This window comes from Cyprinus carpio, chromosome B7 (genome assembly GCF_018340385.1).
Source record: "Cyprinus carpio isolate SPL01 chromosome B7, ASM1834038v1, whole genome shotgun sequence".
Classification (NCBI taxonomy): Eukaryota; Metazoa; Chordata; class Actinopteri; order Cypriniformes; family Cyprinidae; genus Cyprinus; species Cyprinus carpio.
The window spans coordinates 39,540,777-39,563,696 of record NC_056603.1 but is presented as its reverse complement, the minus strand read 5'-3'; the positions used below and the strand labels follow the sequence as shown (position 1 = coordinate 39,563,696).

Genomic DNA, 22,920 nt, shown 5'->3' with positions numbered 1-22,920 from the left:
TCATTTTGAAACTGTGTCAGGGGATGACTGCCAGTGAGAAGATACCTATGTTTAAAAACAACTTTCCCTTAAGCCTGGATTTGAAGATAGGGCACTTTCCCATTCAAGCTTTGTTTTTTTTTAGACTGTCACCACCTGATTTACATGTAACAAGACTTTATAAGGTCTTTATAAGGTCAAAGAGGCTGTTTTGCAATTGTGGGGAACTATTATTCGCTGTGAATGCGATCTGGCAAAAGACGTCAGCATGTTTGGGACTGTTAGTCAACATAACCTCTAAGCAGAGGGCTCTAGGGTAAAGGCCATTAGAGCTGTCTGGTACCTCTGCACACACCCAGATAGACTCTTTACCTCCGTCTCTGAGGGACTGTACAGGTAGTTGAAGAAGAGAGGGCTCTTGCGGTGCATTCGGTTGATACACTCCCAGACACAGATTCCTCTCTTGGACTGCTTTTCTCCTTTGTCCTCAAACAATGTGCCTTTAGTGAGGAGACACAAAAAAGAACTTGTGAATTACACATTACTCAGAGTAATGTGATAAGGTGTGAAACAAAATATCAGAAGCCAAGTCTGACAAGACTAGCAGCACTTAAAAGAAGTGCTTCCAAAGGTCATCAGGGCTGCTACAGGTAGGTAAAACTTTTCTGAGCAAGACTGCACGTGTCTGTTGTAATACTATACAGGCATTCAAAGCCATGTTTATTTGAAGAACACAGCTGAAAAACATTTGCACAATAATGTAATTATGGCAAAACAAAAAGACAAATACTGTTTTGTGGTGGAATGTGTGTTTCTTCTTAAAAAATGACATGAGAATTTGTGCATACACACCGTGCTCCAGGCGCTCGTAGTCTGAATCCAGAAGGAAGTTTTTGAAGCGATTGGAGATGTAGTGGTATGCCAGAAACTTCAGATAGTATTGATTAAACTCAAACTCAAGGGGGTACTGGTTATGAACCTGGAATAAGAAAGTCAACGCGTCACACTAGAGAAGCTGTTTGGCCGTATTGCACGGCCACAGTGATTCAACAAATATGAGCAGGATACCATTGAGACTACAGTTCAAGAAAATGATTAGTAAACGCCCAAGAAATTATTAGTTGAAGGGAATTTAAAAATACAAAAATAACAGCAGCAGGAGGGACATAATAATGTATAGCCAACAGGATCTAGACAGAAGAGCTTGCAAAGTTCTCACACTCGAGGCCACCTGGACTTCCTGGCAAAAACAACAGCTGCCTCTAAGATGAGACACTTCTATTTTCAGATGCTTTCACTATATTTCTGCGGTCTGTGACATTGCAGGACCTCCGCTGGGTCATTCAAATGCTCTACGCCTTGATTTCATCACATATGCCTAAAAACAATACATGTCTGTAAACGCATGGGAGTGGTGCGCATTGTCTCTGGAGAGAGAAAAACTCTTCCTGCCCTTTACTTAATGTAGCACAGACTGAACAGAAACCCCAAAATTACAGTTTTCCACCATTTGTGCTAAACTTGCCGATGTTGGGAGCTGATGGCGAAACACTCCAGCCAGGACAATGCTGGCCGCAGGTTAAACACCATCTGTGTACAATCATTTCAAAGGGGGGTGGGGGTAGGTAAATGCGCCGAAGGAGCAACTCTGTCTAAATTACTTGCCCACCATGGGGATTGCAAAAGGAAAGCTAGAGCATGCATTCTGACAGCTGAGTCTTTCTCGTCCTCCTCCTTCTGGCTGGATGCTGCAGGAATGCTGTGAGCTCATGGACGAAGCACGGTGGGAACAAGCGAAGGGTTGGTGTGTGAGGCAGAGATTGGGAGTTATGAAGTGATTCTGGGCAGTGTGTGAAAAAGAGAGATGGAGCAATTGGTTATTTGTTATTTAGCAGACACTTATCCAAAATTAACATGGACAGTCTCATTTGGTGCAGCCTGGGGTTAAGGTGTCTTGCTCAAATGCAAAATGGTCATGTGGTTCATGAGTTATTCCATCTGTGGTTTGAACCTACAGTCTTTGGGTTTCCAGCCCAGACCTTTAACCACTATGATTCCACCATCCCAGATAATGGAAACATCAGAAGATTGCTGGTTCAAGAAGCAAGATCATTATCTCCTTCAGCAAGACAAATAACCCCTGGTTACTTTGGATAAAGATGTCTGTTACACGACTGCTTATATAGCCAACTTGCCTGATGGACACAGTCAAGAAACTGCAGGAAGATGGGAGTAAAGCCACTGCCCTGGCTGCTGGGGGTCAGGTTGCCACGTTGGCTGAATTTGTGGCCAAAAGACAGCCACTCTTTCTCCAAAAGCACCTGAAAGCCCTCTAAGGTCCTGTAGAATGGATCACTGAGCACCTGCACAAGGGAAACCACCTACAGAAACAACAGAGAGGAAGAGAGGAATGTAATGAGTTACAAACACGGGCCGATACTTGAGAAGTACCCAGTGTAAGTAAATGCTGGCCCTATTGGATTTAACCCTTGCTGACCCAATGCGTGTATCAGTGACAGTCACAACTCACACATCCCAACAGCTTTTACCTGACAAAAACATTTACCATCAGAACTCCGCCTAGGAGTTTTCTTTTTCTTCCCCATGTGGCAACCTCTTAAACTGCAATATTCTGTACATTAATCTTCCAAAATGAAAATATTAGAAAAAAAACTTTTTTTTTTGTCTTCACATTTTTGTGATAGGTGTTGTTTCATAAAGACTGACTCATCAACACTTATTTTATTAAATTATATGGTTAACAATTAATTCACAGGAAAAAAAAAGTTTTCACACTCATTAGGCAAAACCTGAAAATTTGCTTTCACTCTGTAATGGCATTACTTCTCTAAAGACGACATTTTGACAGTCTGGGCAGAATATCCTTACAGGGATAATTCACTCAAAAATGAAAATTCTGTCATGAATTACCCTCATGTTGATCCAAACCTGTAAAACCTTTGTTCATCTTCGGAACATAAATTAAGATATTTTTGATGAAATCCAAGAGCTTTCTGACCCTGCATAGACAGCAACACAACTACCACATTGAAGGCCCAGAAATGTTGCAAGGACATCGATAAAATCCATGTTCAGCTGTAATTTACAAGAATACTTTGTGTGCAAAGAAAACAAAAATAATGACTTTATTCAACAATTTTTTCTCTTCCATGTCAGTCTTCGACGTGTGTTCACGAGAGTAACACGACACGTGTGTGGTGCTGCTGATGCAAGAGCCGGCGTTCTGACGCAGAACCCAGATGTGCTGTGCCTTACATTTATATAGCGCTTTTCTGGGCACTCTAAGCACTTTACATAGAAAGGGGGGATCTCCTCAACCACCAGCAGTGTGCAGCATCCACCTGGATGATGCGATGGCAGTCATATTCTGCCAGTGTGCGAATTTGGCCAGGATGCCGAGGTTACACCCCTACTCTTTTTCGAAGGACATCCTGGGATTTTTAATGACCACAGAGAGTCAGGACCTCAGTTTAACGTCTCATCCGAAAGACGGTGCTTTTTGTCAGTATAGAGTCCCCGTCACTACGTTGGGGTGTTAGAACCCACACAGACCACAGGGTGAGCACCCCCTGCTGGCCTCACTAACACCTCTTCCAGCAGCAAAATAGAAGAAAAAAAAACTTGTTTTTTGTCTTCACATTTTTGTGATAGGTGTTGTTTCATAAAGACTGACTCATCAACACTATTTGTCACAATTATTTAAGGTCTGCATGAAAATAGTAATTGACCCTATTTACTTGCCACATTAATAATTGTATGGTTAACAATTAATTCACAGGGAAAAAAAAAAAGTTTGCATTTTTCAGCAGCAACCTAGTTTCATGGGTACTCTCGTGAAAGCGCATCGAAGACACAGAAGAGAAGAAATAGTTGAATTATGTTGTTATTTATTCATTTATTTTACTTTTTTTTTCAGAAAAAATATTTTCTCATAGCTTCATTAAATTACAGTTTAACCACTGATGTCACATGGACTGTTTTAACATGTTCTTACTACCTTTCTGTTCCTTGATCGTCTTAGTACTGTTGCTGTCTGCAGTGTCAGAAAGCTCTCAGATTTCATCAAAAATATCTTAATTTGTGTTTTGAAGATGAACAAAGGTCTTACAGGTTTGGAACGACATAAGGGTGAGTAATTAATGACAGAATTTTCAATTTTGGTAAACTATCCCTTTAACAACTCCCCAGCAAACATCAGTCTTCTGCAAGCTACATATGGTGAGGAGGTTCCTTCTATTATTCATTTTCCGTTGTATTCTAAAATACATCAAAATACTGAAGTAAAAATCTGTTGCAACTTCCAGTTTATGTGGGAAAAAAATATTTATAATCAAAAATGCATTGTGAATACCACTTCAAAAATCTGTCTGCCAGACAATAACATGTAAATGTTACATGTGAAGCTTTGCTATAACCAAAGGCAGAATTTCTGTGCGTTATAGAAATATAATTATTGTAAGCAATTTCAAAAAGCAATAAGCAATATCACAACACCTTCCAAGACTAAAAAAACATGGCCATGTGACAACAATGTGATTCTGTTCTCTCGTACAAAGCCAGACATATGGAGCCTATTTAGATGAGTACATCAGATCAGGCCTACAGAGAGAATGGCAAAATGGTCAAGAAGCAGGGAAATTAACAGGGATAGACTTGTTCAGACACGTGCATGATTCTGACCACAGCTACATTTAACAACCCCAGCTGACATTCAGTTGAACACAATTCTGTTTCTAATGACAGTTAACTGATCAAGTGGACATGGAAAATCTGAGCTGTGACCGCAAAAATGTCTCACAAAATTAAAGTTTCATTTTAAAATAGACAAAAAAAAAAAAACTTTAAAGTGCAAGGATGACTGTTAGGCATTTGTAGTTTGACATTCCCATTACTGTTTTTATTGACTGACATGTGAACTTTTGGTCCAACCAATGGCCAAAGTTTGGGGTGGAACTACCTGGTATAAGCTGATTTGAAGGAAACTGGATATCATTATTTTTTGAACAATGAAATATGATTGAAGGTGCATTGGGAATCTTGTTTCAAAATTGTGTTGGCAATTCCATGTATTGAACATGTGAATAATATTTGAATCCGATAATAGGCAAAGGCAAGGCTCTAAAACAAGCATCTAATAAGCAGAAGGAATAGGACTGTTAAATTGTCACATGCTATAGCTCACATTTGTGAGGCGATGCTCACCTGAGTGGTAATGTCCCAGCCATCCTCAAGACTAACTAGTACAGATGATCCGCTGTCCAGCAACTCCACCACAACAAGAGCCAGCTGCAGAAGCTTGTGCAGCTGTTGAAAACACAGATATAGAGTACAAAACAACACATTCCGTTTAGCAATTTCTGTGCATTTATTGTAACACTGCTGTGCACACTGCTGACTAAGAGCTGTGAGAGTGTCTTGGCAGAGATCCTTACAGATAATATTGTTTTAGTGCCTGAGACATGGGTTTTAGAGTGGTAAGCAACTTTGTTTTGCTTTAATTGTGTCATGCAATTTTCCCATGTTTGTGTTGTATAGTTTCCCATGGGTGACTAGTTTTCAGGAAAGACTGAAGAAAAACAAGGTCAGAGTCACACAGGCTAACCTGTTTCTGATTTTCTTAAGATATAGGTCACTGTGAGTCACAATAAGAGGAAGGTGCAGGGATAGTTTAAATACTAAGGGAATGTGTGTTCAGAGTTCATGCTAACCTGTAGCATCCATTCGCTCTCTTCCAGAGCCTTAACGAAAGAGTCCTCTGTGTCTGAGGACATGGAACTGGGTGCACATGCTCTTAGAAGCTTCTTGAAGGAGCCCTTCACCTGCCTTGTGTCTGCAAACTCTACCGGCACCAGTTCACAGTTCAGTGCAGAGTCCAGTCTTAAGCCCTGTCATGGAAAAGCATTTTAATTTTGTTTTGTTTCATTTCTGGAAATGACAGAACACATAGAAACAAACATTTGGATTATGCCTCTGGGTAGAACGTTGTGTAGAAGTTTTGCTTACTTCCAGACCTGAGTCACAAATTTGTATTTCAATAAGCTTTTATTATATTCTATCCAAGACTATAAATTTGAGCAGACCAACTATTTTACTAATGTGGATGAAATTAAATTTCCACTTCACAGGCAACAACAAAAATTCAAAACAGACAGTTAATGTACTGAGTAGGACCCGCCAAATATCTTAGAGTTTACTTAACTGTCAACCTCAGGGCTGATTTAATCCAACTATTAATTTCTTTTTTTTTTATTTTTTTTTTTTACATTGAATGTTAAAGGAACACATTATCAGAAAGGTAAAATGGAACACAAAGTTCCTGCAGGCATCCAAATGTAATATGATTTCAGCCAAAACAGACAAATTGTGTCAATAAATCAGAGCTTTTATAAATGGCTATTACAAGGTCCTTATCTAGTCATGAATTTATCATGCACTGGGGAGAACACTGTCCAAGTATTTCAGGGTGATATGACCTGGTACACTTCAACACAAAAATGAAAAAAGGCTATTTAGAAATGAACACTTCCTTTTGGCCTCCTTCCCCATAAAAGGTTCATCACACAAGGTCACCATCAAATCCTTAGCTTCTTCTCTCAAATAACTCATAGTAAGTGTAACATCTTTACCCTGAGATGAGACTTTTCGCCAAAGATGTAGAGAGCAGCTTGATGCTTGAGGAGTTGGGCCTGGAGGTTCTCAATGCCTGTAGGGGGCGCCAGATCCTTGCCAGCTAACCGCGCGCCCACGTCGGCAGCAGCGGGATGCTGGATGAATCTGCTGCTAGAGCGCAGACTAGCCCACACACCTTTCAGAGAAAGGGGATACAGCAGATGTATGTGAACAAGTTAGGCAGGATTACAAAAATTGCTTTGTAAAAACAAACCATCGTAACATATATGAAGGACGGACAAACTCAGCACTGCTTAATGTGCTAAAAGCTGCTTAGAGTACTATACACTTATTGGTAGCATAAAATCATCTTCAAATTAGCCACATAAAAAGGGGGGGGGGGGTAAAAACGTAAGTAAGGGGTGGGGGTAAAAAAGTAAGGGGAAGGGGATGTGAAGAACTCTAAATGATGGCTTATATATATATATATATATATATATATATATATATATATATATATATATATATATATATATATATATATATATATATATATATTTTAAAATGAAATTTATTCCTATGAAAATTAATCATACATTCATAGCTGAATTTTCAGCATCATTACTCCAGCCATCACATGATCCTTCAGAAATAATTCTATTATGATTTCGGTGCTCAATTAATAATAGTTAATAATGGTTTTCAACATTGATAAGAAATAATTCTTGAGCAAATCAGCATATTAGAATTATTTCTGAAGGATCACGTGACACTGAAGACTGGAGTAGTGATGCTTTTTTATCACAAGAATAAATTACATTTTAAAATATATTAAAATTGATAATAAATAATAATTTAAAAGAAATAAATTGTAATAATATTTCACAATATTACTGTTTTTTTCCTGTATTTTTGATCAAATAAATGCAGGAAATCTCATTTATTCCATGCAATATATATTGACTGGTAATATATATTGGCCAAAACCCAAACTAATAATCTCAACAGTATGCAACAAACTGCCATGTTTCTATGGAATCACATTATCATATAGTTCACTGACCACTTTCCTTGTCCTGGAGAGTTGAATTTTGCCAGACTATGTGAACGATAGCTCTCTTAGTAAACGGGGTCAATGCTGTGATGATTCAGTGCTCTGTCATTATCTTCAACACATTAAACATTCACTAACATACCACTGAACCTCAAAACTGCAGTCACTACAGACCTACCCGAACAAACTACTACAGAAGAGGTCTTGCCACAGTAAAGTTTACTTCAGGAAACCAGAAAAGTCAGAGGTAACCTCATGGTGGTATGACTTTCAGACACTACAGAGGCATGGATAGAGGTCAAAGAGAGGCTGAGAACATGGATTAAGTCAAGTATAGATTAGGTTAGTAAGAATGAGTAAAACAGAAACTATACCTTGATTGTGAATTCTTCCCTTAGCTGAAGCTTTTTGGTTTGAGTGAGTGAATAGTTTATCCCTGTACCCAAGTACTGGTAGATTAAAGGTGCAGGAGTTGGTGGTGGCACAGAGAAACAGGAAATAAAACAGAAAACAAAATTCACACACATGCAACAATCACCCCCTTTGAAGACAGACAGGACAGTCATTAGCAGCTCAGCTTACTGAGACAGATGAGATAGAAATGCTGCAGGCCTGTATAACATTAGGACCTTAAGTTTAGAGGTTCACTGATTTATCGTTTTTGCCAAATAATCAGTATCAGTAATGGCTTTTTCAGAACTCGTTGATATTAGGAAAAAATGGCAGTTTCAATATTGATTTCATTTATATAATTATTTTGATTTCAATAAATAGTAATAATTATTTAAATAGATAAATAATGAATTGAGTTCTGCTAACTCTGACTGAAAAGGGGAAAATGTTTGTTTTAATATAATACCAGATTACTGGAGGTGGGCAAATGTTGACTGCAGATCTTATTGGCCACAATAATTATGTACAATATGATCTTTTTTATACATATTATTGTGACTTTTAGTTGCACAATAGACTGCACACAGGATTTCATATACTGTATATTGAACTCCTGTAGCTTTGATGACTTGCATCCTTTTAAAAGCTATCTGCGAGGGATTAATTAGGAAGTCAATCCCCCTGCCCCCCCATATAGGTTATCATACTGGCAAAATCCAATATTTGTCAACCTCTATTTGGTTACCTGGATTTTTTTTAGACGTGACATGAAGTATGCAAAGATGGGGCATCAGTGAAGAAAATAAGTTGGTTCAGTGAACAAACAAAAGGTTTACATGAATGACAGGAACATTACGTCAATGAGATGAGTATATAAATAAGAGGAGTTCAATGAATACAGAAAAATAGAAGTAGTATATATGGAAAACTAGATTTTTATGTTTTGTGATGAAAATGTGAGTGGTGCTTGATTTATACAATAGGAAGGTGTTGGCCAGGGCATCAATATGCGGATCACAGGGTTTTCCGGTTGGTTATTTACATGTCCAAGTCAACAGATGTCACTGTCAAGTCTCTAAACCGAAGTGGCAAGATTGAGATATGATTCATGTAGCACAAGATACATACAAGGTGTGGAATGATTCAAACAAGTTAATATGCCTGGGTATTGATTTAATAAATTGATTTGATTCTGATTCACTTCTTGATTTGATCAGATTTGGATTTAAATCAGTTAGTTTGGATATAATATATATATAAATATATATATATATATATATATATATATAAATATATATTACATGGCTCTGTGGAATACTTGATTCTGATTGGTCAGTCGCGCCATTCCAAGGTCTGTTATTCCTCAATAACAACCGGTTAAAGCTGAGAACACAGGCTCATCTGTGTAACTGAAGTCTGCGCTATTCTCTTGCTAGGAACAGTTTTTCTTGGTGGAAGCTTTGCATTTGTTTAGCTAATAAAATATTAAAACTCGATTCAAAATGATGTACAACTATTTAATTACGTCATCCTGGTATTGCGGACTTGCTCTCTCATTTCATACAAATGCAGCTCCTGCCATTTTGCTACGATTGTTTTGTAAGCTGTAATGGATTATAAGAGAACTAACAAACTGGTAAGATTTTAAAACATTTTCGTCTTAAATCATTTATTGCCTTAATTATTTATGTGGTGAAATGTTATGTAATAAGTGGTTTGACTGCACCGTTTCCCTTACATGTCCGTCTAGTTTGAACTTGCCACTTGCTCGCAACTGCTGTCTTCGCGGAAGCTTTGCGTTCAAATATTTCAACTCAGATCAGTATTTTGTGACTAATTATTTACTTATGTGGCAAGTAGCCATGTAATAAGCGGGATAATGTACCTCCATTCGGTTGTTATCTCAGAATAAACCCCTTCAGGCTGATACAAGATCCGGATCACCCTGTCGGGGTTTATACTGAGATTACATCCGGCTGGATGTACATTATCCCTTACATATATATCAGGTACAGTATAGTCTGTTTTCTCTTAAGGAAAATAATCTTTCAACTTATGTTGTAAACTATACAGAGAACTCTATCAGTTGGTGCATAACTATAATTTTAAAGGTCGAAATTAACATCTAATTTACAAGTACAAAGCGAACACAGTGATTATAGGAGACATTTCAGTAAGTTGAACTGTTTCTTTCAACGTAACTTCTAACATTCATTCAAGTAAACATTTCGTGCTATAACTAGTTGTAAAGAGTAAGAGACGATCGGTTTAAAGGCACTCCAAACTGTCATTTGAACTGAAGTGTCTAATGCAGTCTGTCACAACACATTAAAGAGCATCAAACTGGTGTTTACTGTTTGAATTACATGATAAAATGGACAGAATTTGAAAGCTGAAGCTTTGTTTCATATCAAAAGTAACAGAACACAAAGCTTACTGTTCACAGATCGATAAAAAACAGTATAGTCTATCGATTTTGGTATTTAAGAATTGATATCACTTCACCGAAATAAAGATGGATTAAAATCGATTAGGTGTTTTTTCAAATCCCTTACCGTAAGTTTGAGCAATATTAATGTTACTGTTAATACTACTAATGACAAAAATAACGTTACTAAAAATGAGGAAGTAAAAATTAGTTCCACATTTCTGTGAAGAGCACATGATGGGAAATGTCTTAGCCTGCACCTGCTGAGAGTATATTTGGCTGTGGTGAGACAGAGAAATGTCTTATTTCAGTGCAAAACAGCAAAGACATGAGTCTTCAGCAGCAGCTGCTATCTATAACCCAGATTTCGAGAAATATGACGAGAAACATCACTAAATCATGAAGTCACATAGCCCCATCAACTGGGACTGCATCTTTTAACCAATCCCTGTTAAAACCATGAGCCCTTTTCCAAGAACTCAACCCATCATGACCTGGCATAACATGTTTTATACTGAGACATGATGTTCAAAACGAGACATAATAGACGAATACAATAACAAGATTATATAATGGGGTAAAAAAAAAAAAAAAAGACTAGTTCGACCAACACTGAAAATTCTTCAATTACACACACTCATGTTGTTTCAAACCCTTATGACTCTCTATCTGAGGGTGAATAAATGACAGAATGTCACTTAACATAAAATCCTGTCATAAATGTACATAACCCTACATGCCTCTTTGATCTGAGGCGAGGTTATAGTAATGGGGAAGCCTGAATTCAGAAGATGTGAAAATCTGAATCTAAACTGGATCTATGTAATAGCCTTCCTGTGATGTACAATAAAGCACAAGCTGTTAACACAGCAGAGACCTTTCAACTTCCTGAATATTATATCATATTCAAAGATAGTGTGCAGATAACGGTGAATACTTCTACACCACTTCAGGTTAAAAAAAATCATTCACAGTGGGTGTTCTGAATGTATCTACATGGCTAGCAGTTTGGATTTTTTGAAACACTGCACTTTGGAGAATTGTGGTGACAAATATCTGCAAGTTCAGGAGAACCATTACCACAAAAAATGAAAGAGCAGGCCAAAGTCAAAGCAGCTTGGGTGTGTGTATGTGTGTGGGAAGAGTTGTGATCTGTGACAACACAAATAACGAGATATCAAGACAGAAGACAGTTGACTAACGATATCAGATGAAAGATGGGGAATTGGTTTGATGCTAAATATCTCCTTGGAGTTGATAGAAATGAAGAATAGAGGCCCTCTCACCTCCTCTGGCGAAGCTATTGGTGAAGGAAATGTCTAAATGGACAGGGGCCATTTTTGGTATTCTTGATGCTCTTCTTTCGCTTGCTAAAGAGATAAAAACAAACATGATGTATCACATACAGACAAGACATCATAGGCCTTTCCGAACCCTAGTGAGCTGCCAACTACCAATACAGATAACATCCTAACATAATGGAACCAAACACTGATATGAAACACTCTTTGTGGGTTTGTTAAGTCACTTACTTATCAGTCCTCACCTGATTCACAGACTTATATTGCGTAATACATAAATCAACAGTGCAATGTATTCTGCAATGGCCTCATCCAAAGTTGGATATGAAGGCTGATTTGCTGTTTGGAAAAGTCTTTGCATTTGAGCATGGCTATGACGCCTAAATGCTCTCTAGATAGGCAGCTCATTAGGCTTTGAAACCAAACACATAAGACATTAATGCTTGTATTTAGTAAACATCTCTAAAATCCAGTTCTGCAGGCTATAACAAACATGGATTATTATGGATTAATATAGTTTATGGATGCTGGTGCGGCTCGCATGCTGTGAAAGATCCATTTCAGGGTCTAATTACACAGTAAATGTTTTAAGGACACAACTTTGCTTAAGTCAGATTCTGGTCTGGTGTCTTGTTGTTACCCATCTCGGGTATCAAGTCTGAAGGTCTGTTTTGAATTGAGAGAACTTAAAGCTGCCATGGGGCACTATCATCAGAACTAGGATGAGCCATTTGCTGGTGAGATGAGTCTGCTTTTTACTCAGCAGGTGGGGATAAATGGAACATTATGGTGGTGATAATGCATAGCTGACGGGGCAGGATCTGTGTGGTCTGAGCCATATGCAATATGGCTGTGGAGAGCAGTGAGTGCAAGGAGAGAGATGGATGGGAGGTGACCTCGTCATGTCCTGCTCTCCTTACATAACCACACAATTGTGCTCCAGTTCCTTTGGAAATCAGTCCAAAACATAAATAACATTTTGTGCAACCAAGAGGAAACCAGGAGAAGATAAGAGCCTTGGAGAACACAAAAAGGGGTAAAAACAAGTCTAAACAAGAAAGTGAAGAATCACACGTTTAGTGAAGGATGCACCTGATATCTTTGCAATACCTGGGGACATGCCGATGAGGGAACGGTTGGTGAGGGTGCTGTTGCCGTTGGTTTTGAAGTAGATGGGGATGGAGCTGAGGATGGCCTGCAGGTATTTCTCCTGTTCCAGACTGCTGGAGGTCTCTGAGGAAGTCGGAGCTGGTAACATCAAGAGAGCATGATCAGAACAATCGTTTCTCTCCTGACAATCTGACATAGCCAGACCTTTGAGTAAATTAGTCAACTATGGGGCCAAAGAAAATGTCCAAGATTATCACTGTATGTATTAAAATTAATTCTATTTTAAAATAATTAAAACATACACAGATGTACATGCAAAATCAAGATGTAAACAAATATTTTTTCCCCTTCAATAACTTATTTTTTATTGGAAAACACAAAACAAACAGAATCACAAAACGGATCACGTTTAAACAAATACATCAATACTCCTAGATTCTGTTAATAAAAACGTGTTTTGAAAACAAGCAGATGTGTCATAATTACAGCAGAATTCCTAGAGGAACTATCTTATGGCACCAATATTTAGAATATTATGTTGAACAGTCAGGGGCATTGTGTCAAAAACGTTGAGAACAGGACTAAATAGCCAAAGGTCTGGACCACTTTGCAGCTTATTCTGGCCAAAAACCATCTACGACAGGAAGACACTGACTCAGACATTACAAAATGACCCACCACAGTTTGTTTTCTTTACATTTCGTTTAGGAGCGAGTTTTTCTGAAAATTATAGACAGCCATGAAAAATATTTAACTAATGCTGTGGTAGTTCCTATGAGAAGCCTGGCTAGCTTTGTCAAATCAAGTGATTATTTCATCTTCAAAAGTGCTTGTTGTATCAAACTGGTACTTTATAAACAAAAACCTTGTGTTCTTATATTCCCGAAAGTTGCATGAAGTCATCCAATCAAGATTAGAGCATGCCAGATTAAGGAATCACTGTCCAGTGTTTGCAACATGCATTTGATAGTCAGTGAATAGCAAGTTGTCTCGGGCTGAGACAAATCTTTTATCAGAATTATAATCTTTGAGCAAATATTTACAGCCCTGTCTGATTGTAAACCACCCCTGAGGTTGCTTGATGTAATATGCATATTTAACTGCACAAACATACCTGCTGAAGAAGGGTTCTGAGACTTGAAAAGTCCAACCACACTCTTGCTGTGAAAACCACCCGAACGAAGTAAAACCGTTTTGGTGTGAGGGTGTTTCCAACACACCACTGGCAGGCGGTTGTGCCGGTAGCAGCGGGACACCTTATGGAGGCTGCTGTCCTGAACGGTTTGAGGCACCACCAGGAGACCCGGGTAACTGTAAACCGAATATTATCACCATTTAGAAAAACACTCATGATTCAGCAGTTGTAGTGGGGAGATTCCTTAGAAAAAGGATTTCAATTTCCGTCATTGTTTTTCATAGGGACTCTATTCTAAAACCTAGTGAGCTACCCACCTATACATTGAGAGCACTTAAAAGTTGAAATGAAATGGAAGTTTCAACAGAGCCTTTCTTTCGTACTGAGACGCACATAGAGAAAAACAGCTGGCTGTTGCTCTAATTTTCAGATATGAGCATTGCACACAAAAGTGGAGTGAATAGCACTATTTATGCAGTTTGCAGAGTTGTAGGCAGCAATTCTGCTCATTAGATTTTTGAACAAAGTCAAAGTATTGGGATGCAACTTGCCTGCGACACAATGAATAGAGCCTGTTGACTGCCGTAACACGGAACTGTTCTCCGCTTTTAGACCGGGTGGAACTAGCACTAATGGTACCCAATCCCAGCCTCTGATAGTCACGGAAACAGGCTCGCTCCACTAACTGCTCCATAGTGGACTTCTCTGAGGCCTTCAGTGTGCTGCTGGCGGGGGGCTCACCATCATCTGAGACTGAAACATAAACATCCCAGAGCTGAAGGGCCATGACTGCTGACAGAATATTTTTCTGACATTGTGAAATATACTTACTGGAGATGTCATCATCCTCATGCCACGTCATGCGACTGCCCTTTTCGTTTTTCTTCATAGTGGACTGGCGGCCCATTGTGATCTTTCCTGCCCTTTTAGCCCCTTTCACAATGGTCTTCGATAGTGTTCTACAAGAAACAGATTTTCATTTAATTGAACAATACATCCAAAATTCTGTCATTATTTGCTCACCCTCATTTTGTTCCAAAGCTTTATGACTTATTTTCTTCCATGGAACACAAAAGGACAATTTAACAACATCTTGGCCACTCTTTTAAATATAATGAAAGGGAATAAGCACTGGGGTCAAGCTCCAAAAATGACAGAAAAATATCATTAAAGTAGTCCATATGACGTGTGTGCTATATTCTGAGTCTGCTAAAGCCATACAACAGCTTTCTGTGAAGAACTGACGGAAAATTAAAGAGATTGTTCACCCAAAGAGGAAAATGATCCCTTGATTTACTCACTCTCAAGCCATCCTAGGTGGACATGACTTTCATCTTTCAGACGAAAACAATCAGAGTTATATTAAAATAAATATCCTGGGTCTTCCAAGCTTTATAATGGAAATGAATGGTGGTTGAGATTTTGAAGGCAAAAAGTGCATCCATCCATCATAAAAAGTGCTCCACATGGCTCCGGGGGTTAATAAATTAAGAAAACATCTATATTTGAAACTTTATAAACCGTAATCTTTAGCTTCCGCTAACTGTTGTAGGTTCATAAGAGAGTGGCATCCAGAAGATGATGCAGGCGTAGCGTAAGCTCCGGTGAGAATATGGTAGTCACGTGAGAACCAAGTTTTGTTTACAGCAAAGGAAAACCAGTCTCCTTTTGGCAAATATCAAAATTCCTCCTACATTTTTCTTTACAAATCCTCATTTTGTAGTTCTAATTCACGAGCAGTGTTTTGTTTTGCTCAGCCCTCTGCGCTTCCATGTTCGTCACTTCTCACTGGAGCTTGTGCTATGCCTGCTTCCTACATCATCTGCTGGAGAGCCACTCTCTCGTGAACGCACGTATGACAGTTAACGGAAGCTAGAGTTTACAGTTTATATATGAATATTTTACTTGTGCAAATGCATCGCTTCAAAAGGCCTTTATTCACCCCCCGGAGTCGTGTGTAGCACTTTTTATGGTAGATGGGTGTACTTTTTGGGTTTCAAAATCTCGACCACCATTCACTGCCATTAAAAAGCTTGCAATCCTATTGCATACGCCTGAAAGAAGAAAGTCATATACACCTAGGATGGCTTGAGGGTGAGTAAATAAAAGGCTTATTTTCATTTTTGGGTGAACTAGCCTTTTAAGTTGTTGTATACTCAAAATTTTGATATGCACTTTATCTCTCCTTGTTGTTTTCAAAAGAATTCATTAAATAAGTAGTGATGTCTAATTAATTAATGTGACATTCTTTTGAGTCTGATTCTGAAATCAGTGAATCTGTTATTATACAGTTTGCAAAATTAGTCTGAATGGTTTGTTTATGAATTGGACTGATCCAGTTCTCAAATTCAGTTTGACTCAAGATATTGGGATGACGGAAAGAAGATCATAAGTTTTGTGTGCGTCTTCTGTAGACTTGGAATATAGTGCAGGTTAGCATGGACTAATTTTATGGTGCATCCTTTTTAAAGCTTGATAACCTCAGTCCTCTTTCACCTCCATTTCCACTGAAGAAAGAAAATCATATGAGTTTGAAATGACATGAGGGTAGGTAAATAATGATACAATCAAAGGTTTTGGGTGAAGCATTGCTGGAATGTTGTTGTTGCAGCCTAAACAACAGCAATAAAAGGAACAAGCAAACTCAACACTGAATCCTAAATTTCCATTATGGCCGCTCTGTAAAACATATATCGCACTGACCGGAAGCCCGTGTTTCTCTCTTTCTGCTTGGGTAATATGAGCTGTGGTGCCGTCTGTCCTGCTGCAAAGGCAAAGGTGCTGAAGATGGATGGTGGGTAGCGGATCCGTTGCAGGTGTTTCCTGAAGATCTCTACCATCTCAGAGCTCACCTCCTCATCAAACGCCACCTTAATTAGCTAAAACAAAGCAGGACATACAGTCAGACCAGTTGCCCAGCTACCATATTATATAGAGTGATGTAACTAATAGAGCTGCCACACCTTCACAAAGCAAGAAAATCAGCAAATAATCATTTGAAATTTTTGGGGGGCAAGAGAAATAACTTGCAGAAGTGCTCTGAGCTGGATAGCAGTATGGAACAAGATCTTTTCCCACTTTTCTGGGGAGAACATTCCAAAAAGAGGTTTGGCTGCGCAAACGCTTGTCTGTGTGACCCCATATCCCCTCTCCACCTCCCCGCCACTTCTCTATCTCTGCTCCTCAGGGGTCTGACCTTAACTCTCGCGTGGACTGCAGGTATTAATGAGCGCCTGATAATGTACCCCAGACACCAACTGTTGGCAGCCACACGTGGGCAGACCAGCACAAATGACCCTCGCTTCCATACAGGGCCTGATTTTATAGCTTAAGTTAGTAAAACGATAGGAATGAGCCATAAAATCTTTATGGCCCTATAGTCCATGCATAGTGAAGAACACAACATGTGGTTCTCTTGCTCTGTCCTCATCCATGAAGAGACTTTGTGATAATGAGTCAAACAGAGAGAGAAATGTCTGAAACGTGCACATTCCTCTTCAGCAAACATCAGTTTAATCAAATTATTCCTAAAGAGGCTTTTCTAAATAAGTGCTCTAATAAAAAAGGGCTTTACAACAGATTTCATCTGGTTCTCTGAAATTGGAAAGACTTTCTAATAAAAACAGAGACAGTGAAGCACAACAGAGAAGTTGTAGGTTCAAAACCAAAATACAGGCAATAAGGAAAGCTAACCACTTAAAATGAACATGCCCCATGTTAGGGGTAAGGTTTGTCATGTCAAGGGTTAAGAAGAACTATTGGAAAATATGCAAACTTTCTGTATTTCAAATAAAAATACATGAACAAAAACACTCTCTATTTACTGGCTGCATATTCTGTGCGTCAATACCTGGAAGGAGGCGGATCTTAGTTGAAGCCCCTCCTGCATGTTTTGCTGTAGCTGGTTCTGAATGGTGATTTTTTTCTCCTTGGTTAAAGTGGATACTGGAAAACTCCTGATCACGGCCTGTTCGCCAACTACGCACACACAGACACAAACATAAACACATCATTACAGCAGAGTAAAACTATCTAAATATAGAACAGTAAACTCTCTAACCTCTTTTAAACAAAGTTCTTTCACAACCTACTCACGATTTGTTGTTGCGATCCCATATGAATTCAATTAAAAAGATTCAAATGCATTTAGAACAGACTTTGTTTGATGTCAAACCTGGTGTGATGCGGCTTGTGGCGGCAAGTTTGAATGTGCATAAATGCATATATGGCCTGGCCATTGTTAAAAGGATAGTTCATCCCAAAATTGTAATTCTTTTATAATTTACTTACACTCATGATGTTCCAAAACCCAAAATACTTTCCTTTTAAGTCTAACAACCTAATCTAACAAAAACTAAGATATTTTTAAGGAAACCTGAGGTTTCTGTTCCTCCATGGAAAGTCCAGATAACCAGAACATGCACACATTAAATGTATGAGATGCACTCTATGAAGCTCTGAGGTAACATGAATGCATTTACATTGCATACATAAAGTTACAAGATTCATGTTTCAATTAATATTTTTTTCAATTACGAATATGGAATGTTGGTAAAAGCAATGATACTTTTACATATGAAACTACACCACCAGTAGGTGGTGGCAAGTGACTGTCTTAAGTCAGACAATAGCTGCGTTTCCACTGTCAAGGCAGAAATATTTATAAGCAATGCAAAAGACTACGTACACTAGCCATTAACGTTACCATAGTAGACATGGTAAATACGACCGCTTGAAAAAAATCAGACATCAGCTTCTCATTCTCTATCACAATTGTGTATTTATTTAGCAACATATTTTATGCATCTTAAGTCTTTTGCAATCATTCTGATATTCGGGAAAACAGACCACAAAATTCAAGAAAGAATTCCGGAAAGTCAAAAAATTATCTTTACCTAGTGGGTCATGAGGAGTGCCTTTGAAAACGATACGGTAAGTGGTGAGGAAGAGTGCTCCCTCTGCTGGCAGTATGTGTGGCCCTCCCAGAAGCCCGCCGGTGGCCTCTTCTCTACCATCAGGGTCTAAGACCACTCGTAGCCCCTCGGACACCAGCTCCTCTCCGGGTAGCAGGGCAGGCCGCAGGATCTTGGGCTGGGAAAATCATTGTCATTAGTGTCTGCTGAAGACCAGGAGCAAATGCTTTGGTACGGAGATGATTATGTTCACTACTTTTCTCCTTAACAGAAATATAAGATTACACTGTTATTCAGTTTGGACCAGAAAAAAAGCCAAGTCTTTGTGGTCTGCTTTTTGACAGTCAACAAACGATTCTCTTTATGATGGAGTAAGCATAATTTATAAGGTTTAGTTCCAGGCACAGTAATCACACTCAAGCCTTGTCTGTTCACCACCGGAGACACAACCCATCAATTGTTTCAACATCATTTTTACATTGTCCAGAATGCATGTTCTGTCCTGGCCCGTCCTGGTGTCATTATCTAGCTCATTAGTTGGATTCAGAAGGGTGACAAGAACTGAAACAGAGCCGATTAAAAAAAAAAAAAAATTGGGAACTACAGCAAGTATTTGTTATGTGGAAATCTGCGGTATTAGAAGAACAGTTGGGATCTCCATCAGTTACTTCCCTGGATTTACACACTAATAAACAATCTACCGTGGTTGATTTTTCTTCCAAAAAACAAACTTGGTCCTGTACAGAAACCAGGACTTTATCCAGACTAGAATTCCCTCTTCAACCAAAGCATCTCAGAAGTGTCTCCATTTATCATCAGCTTCGACTCCACACGATTTTAGGTTTTTCAGTATTTACTGCAGAGTTTTTATAAACAATACTATATTGGTTAAATTCTGATGCATTTTAATGTTTTAAATAATAGATTATATCTTATGATAAAAAAAAAAATAAATAAAACTTTTGCAAAAATGTGTATCTTCAACTACACATCATCTCATGAAGAACTAAGTCAGTAAGTTTCACAAACCTTGTACACATCCCCTGTTGTTCATATTTGTTTAGAACTGATTTGGACTGTTTTTCCTTGTAAGGAATACTTGATCTGCGTATATTTCTCTCCTGATTCATACCAGATAACTGGGAAAAGCAATATTATGTATAGGGGACTCCTATTTTAGCTGGAATCAACAGTTTGAAGTTAAAAAAAAAAAAAAAAAAAAAAACTCTTGATGGACTGATTTCACACAAACATGCAGCTTTTCACTTCACAAAACTTCTCCAGGGCCCCAAAACACCCTCGGACCCAAGAAGGTTAATTGACAGACAGCAGTTACTTGGGGCTCATCCACACGAAGCCAGAGCTTTCCCAATCCAATCTTTTTTAACGCGTTCTAAAAAGAAATCCATAAACACGGCATCTGCTCAAAAAATATCTGCATACACACAAAACCACTGAAACGGACTCAAAACAATGTAGTATACATGCCAGACCAGTATGTGGTGCTATAATTCTGCCACAGTTATACACTAAAAATGGAGAACAAGACTTGGAGCATGCGCATAAACTTTGCGTGCTCTATACCTGTGGGGTGATGACATCATCATTTCACAAAATATACGGATTGGCTGTACACACGAAAAGCAAGGGTGTCGTATTCAGTCTAAATGCATCTCCGTGTGTACAGGCTCTTGGATTATTTTATCAGCTATTTGGACTCACATTCTGATGGCACCCATTCACTGCAGGGGATATATTAGTGAACAAGTGATGTTATACCAATGAATATAGAATACCCAAGACGTGTCACTCGTACAGTTTTGAATGGAAAATGCAACACTCAATATGGCTGCTTTATCAAACGAAGCCCAACCTTCTGAGCAAAAGAGCGTCACTGTAGAAGTCCTGGTTGCTATAGAAACAGTAAGCAGTCTGAGACGTGCGCCTAGGACTGCACATGCAAACTGGCTGGTTTAGCCTGAAAAATAACGCTATTTGAAAAAAATGAACAATGTTTATGATACAGTTGTTGTCAGATTTCATTGGTGATTTCAAATCTGAAAATTTAACGTAAGCTTGACGAACAGTTTTGGAGAACTTGATGTTTCCCCATTCAAAGAGATAGGAGCTGCAATTGCATGCCTGAGAGGTGTTCCAAAGCTGGCCACAGAGTGACACGACTTGACTTAGAAGGACTTCGGTTATATTAAATTTCTCAAAACTTGTTGTGATAAAGAAACAAGCTCATCTACATCTTGAATGGCCTGAGGGTGAGTAAAGTTTCAGCAAATTTAAATTTTTGTGTGAACTGTTCCTTTCAGTTGAAGAGTCGTTAGAATGATTTAATACATTAGCTTTTCACTCTGGAGTCATTTTGACCAATTCATTAAAGAACAAACTCTTAAGTGAGTACCGCTACTTTAATAATTCTGCCAAAATGGTAGCACAACAAACCCAATGACATACAAGCTTTGAAATAGCTTTGACTAGTGGAGAGCAAGTTCTTACCTTCTGAATGGGAGGCAGTCTTCTGCTTTCTCTGTGAACCGCCTCTAAAGTCTCCATCTGCATTGCCACAAGTCCTGAAGAAACAGATAAATACCTGATTCAGGAAACTTTGTGGACAGGTTAGGGTCACAGTACTATCCAATTCAGTTTCATTTTCCTACAAATGTTATGCAAGTTCATGTCTGTGTACAGCTGTCAAAATGTTTCAGTTCTTAGATAGGTGTAATAAGTATAAACGCTCTGTGTTGAGTGAGTGTGCACACAGTGTTTTACCTGGAATCATACTATGCAGACTCTTGATATGATCCTGTGTCACTCCACTCTCTGTGCACACTTTGTCAATGAAACGAGAGATGAATCTCCCAACAGAGTTGGCAACATCACTGGTCTCAGAGTCTTCAAATCCGCTCTCAGTGTCAAAGCTCTCAGCCACACTCCCTGCAATACTGTTTATTGCACGATACTAGTTATATTGCAGACTTAAACACAACACAACCAACAACAGCAATGTTACTTTCAATATTCTTAAAATAATACACAACTGTTTAAAGAAGCTTTGATGTAACTGCTACTTTAGTTTACTGACCCATCACAATTCAATGTCTGTTTAGTCTGTTGCACACAATTGGTCTGAAATACCATGTTTATGAATGGACGGCTCTGATATCTCCTGGTTATAGTGCACATTGTTCTGGTGGAAAACTGATGTTATTCCCTAACTCTGTTTACAAATAGAGATAGAGCAGTTCCTGATATTTCAGAAAATAAATCAAGTCTAAAGTAAAACTAGGCAATACGGATTTTCCCCAATCAATGCAACTTTTGCAGAAAAACTTTTCATTAACAAATCTTCTATGAGTTGTGTTCACTCTTGCAGAACCGTACATTTATCTGAGTGAAAACCCCAAATCTCAGGTTCTTCCAAAAGCCAAAAGTATACATCCGTTGTGTTTTCAGCCCCAGCTCTCGTACAATGAGCGTGATGCAGTTTTCATTATCAGCACAGTGATACTGAATGCATTCATGCGATCATGATCAGTGGAGTATATTATTTTCTAAAAGAATGCACACATAACTGTGTGTGTGAGACGGTGTGGACACAGAAATTTTAATATATTAGGACCTTAAAGCAGGGTTTTTCAAACAGAGGTTTAAGGTGATGAAAAGCTTGTCAAATGGTTGTCAAATCAAATGCTTCATTTTAGTCAAATAACTGTACAGTCTTATTATAATCATATATAAACTTTTTTATTTTACAGTACTTTTTATATATTTGTCTTTATGTTATTATTACAGTTAAAACACTACTTCTACTTCTAATAAATAAATGAATAATATTTTTTTTTATATGATCAACATCAGAGAACAGTGATAATGCCTGTGTTTTGAAATAATAAATTCAAATATCTTATTTCAAATAAATATTTTATGGCTCAGCAGCTGACAAAAAAAAAAAAAGTTTGTGAATT

At 38.3% G+C, this 22,920-nt stretch overlaps 1 protein-coding gene across 2 annotated transcripts in view; it reads right to left on the bottom strand.

Annotated features, from left to right (window-relative positions):
* LOC109061746 (myotubularin-related protein 13-like) overlaps positions 1-22,920 on the bottom strand; it is a 132,483-nt gene that overhangs the window by 5,261 nt on the left and 104,302 nt on the right. Inside the window, exons 20-36 of one of the 2 annotated variants that reach the window (XM_042728612.1) lie at positions 21,725-21,897; positions 21,452-21,525; positions 18,926-19,121; positions 17,881-18,008; positions 16,734-16,909; positions 14,862-14,989; positions 14,582-14,783; positions 14,010-14,206; positions 12,896-13,033; positions 11,771-11,854; positions 8,038-8,112; positions 6,627-6,805; positions 5,709-5,885; positions 5,203-5,304; positions 2,175-2,360; positions 832-958; positions 352-479 (exon numbers count right to left, since the gene is read on the bottom strand). In XM_042728612.1, coding sequence (XP_042584546.1) covers positions 352-479; positions 832-958; positions 2,175-2,360; positions 5,203-5,304; positions 5,709-5,885; positions 6,627-6,805; positions 8,038-8,112; positions 11,771-11,854; positions 12,896-13,033; positions 14,010-14,206; positions 14,582-14,783; positions 14,862-14,989; positions 16,734-16,909; positions 17,881-18,008; positions 18,926-19,121; positions 21,452-21,525; positions 21,725-21,897 — 2,470 coding nt within the window. The remainder of the gene's footprint in view (positions 1-351; positions 480-831; positions 959-2,174; positions 2,361-5,202; positions 5,305-5,708; positions 5,886-6,626; positions 6,806-8,037; positions 8,113-11,770; positions 11,855-12,895; positions 13,034-14,009; positions 14,207-14,581; positions 14,784-14,861; positions 14,990-16,733; positions 16,910-17,880; positions 18,009-18,925; positions 19,122-21,451; positions 21,526-21,724; positions 21,898-22,920) is intronic. The other variant, XM_042728613.1, reaches the window with a different exon arrangement.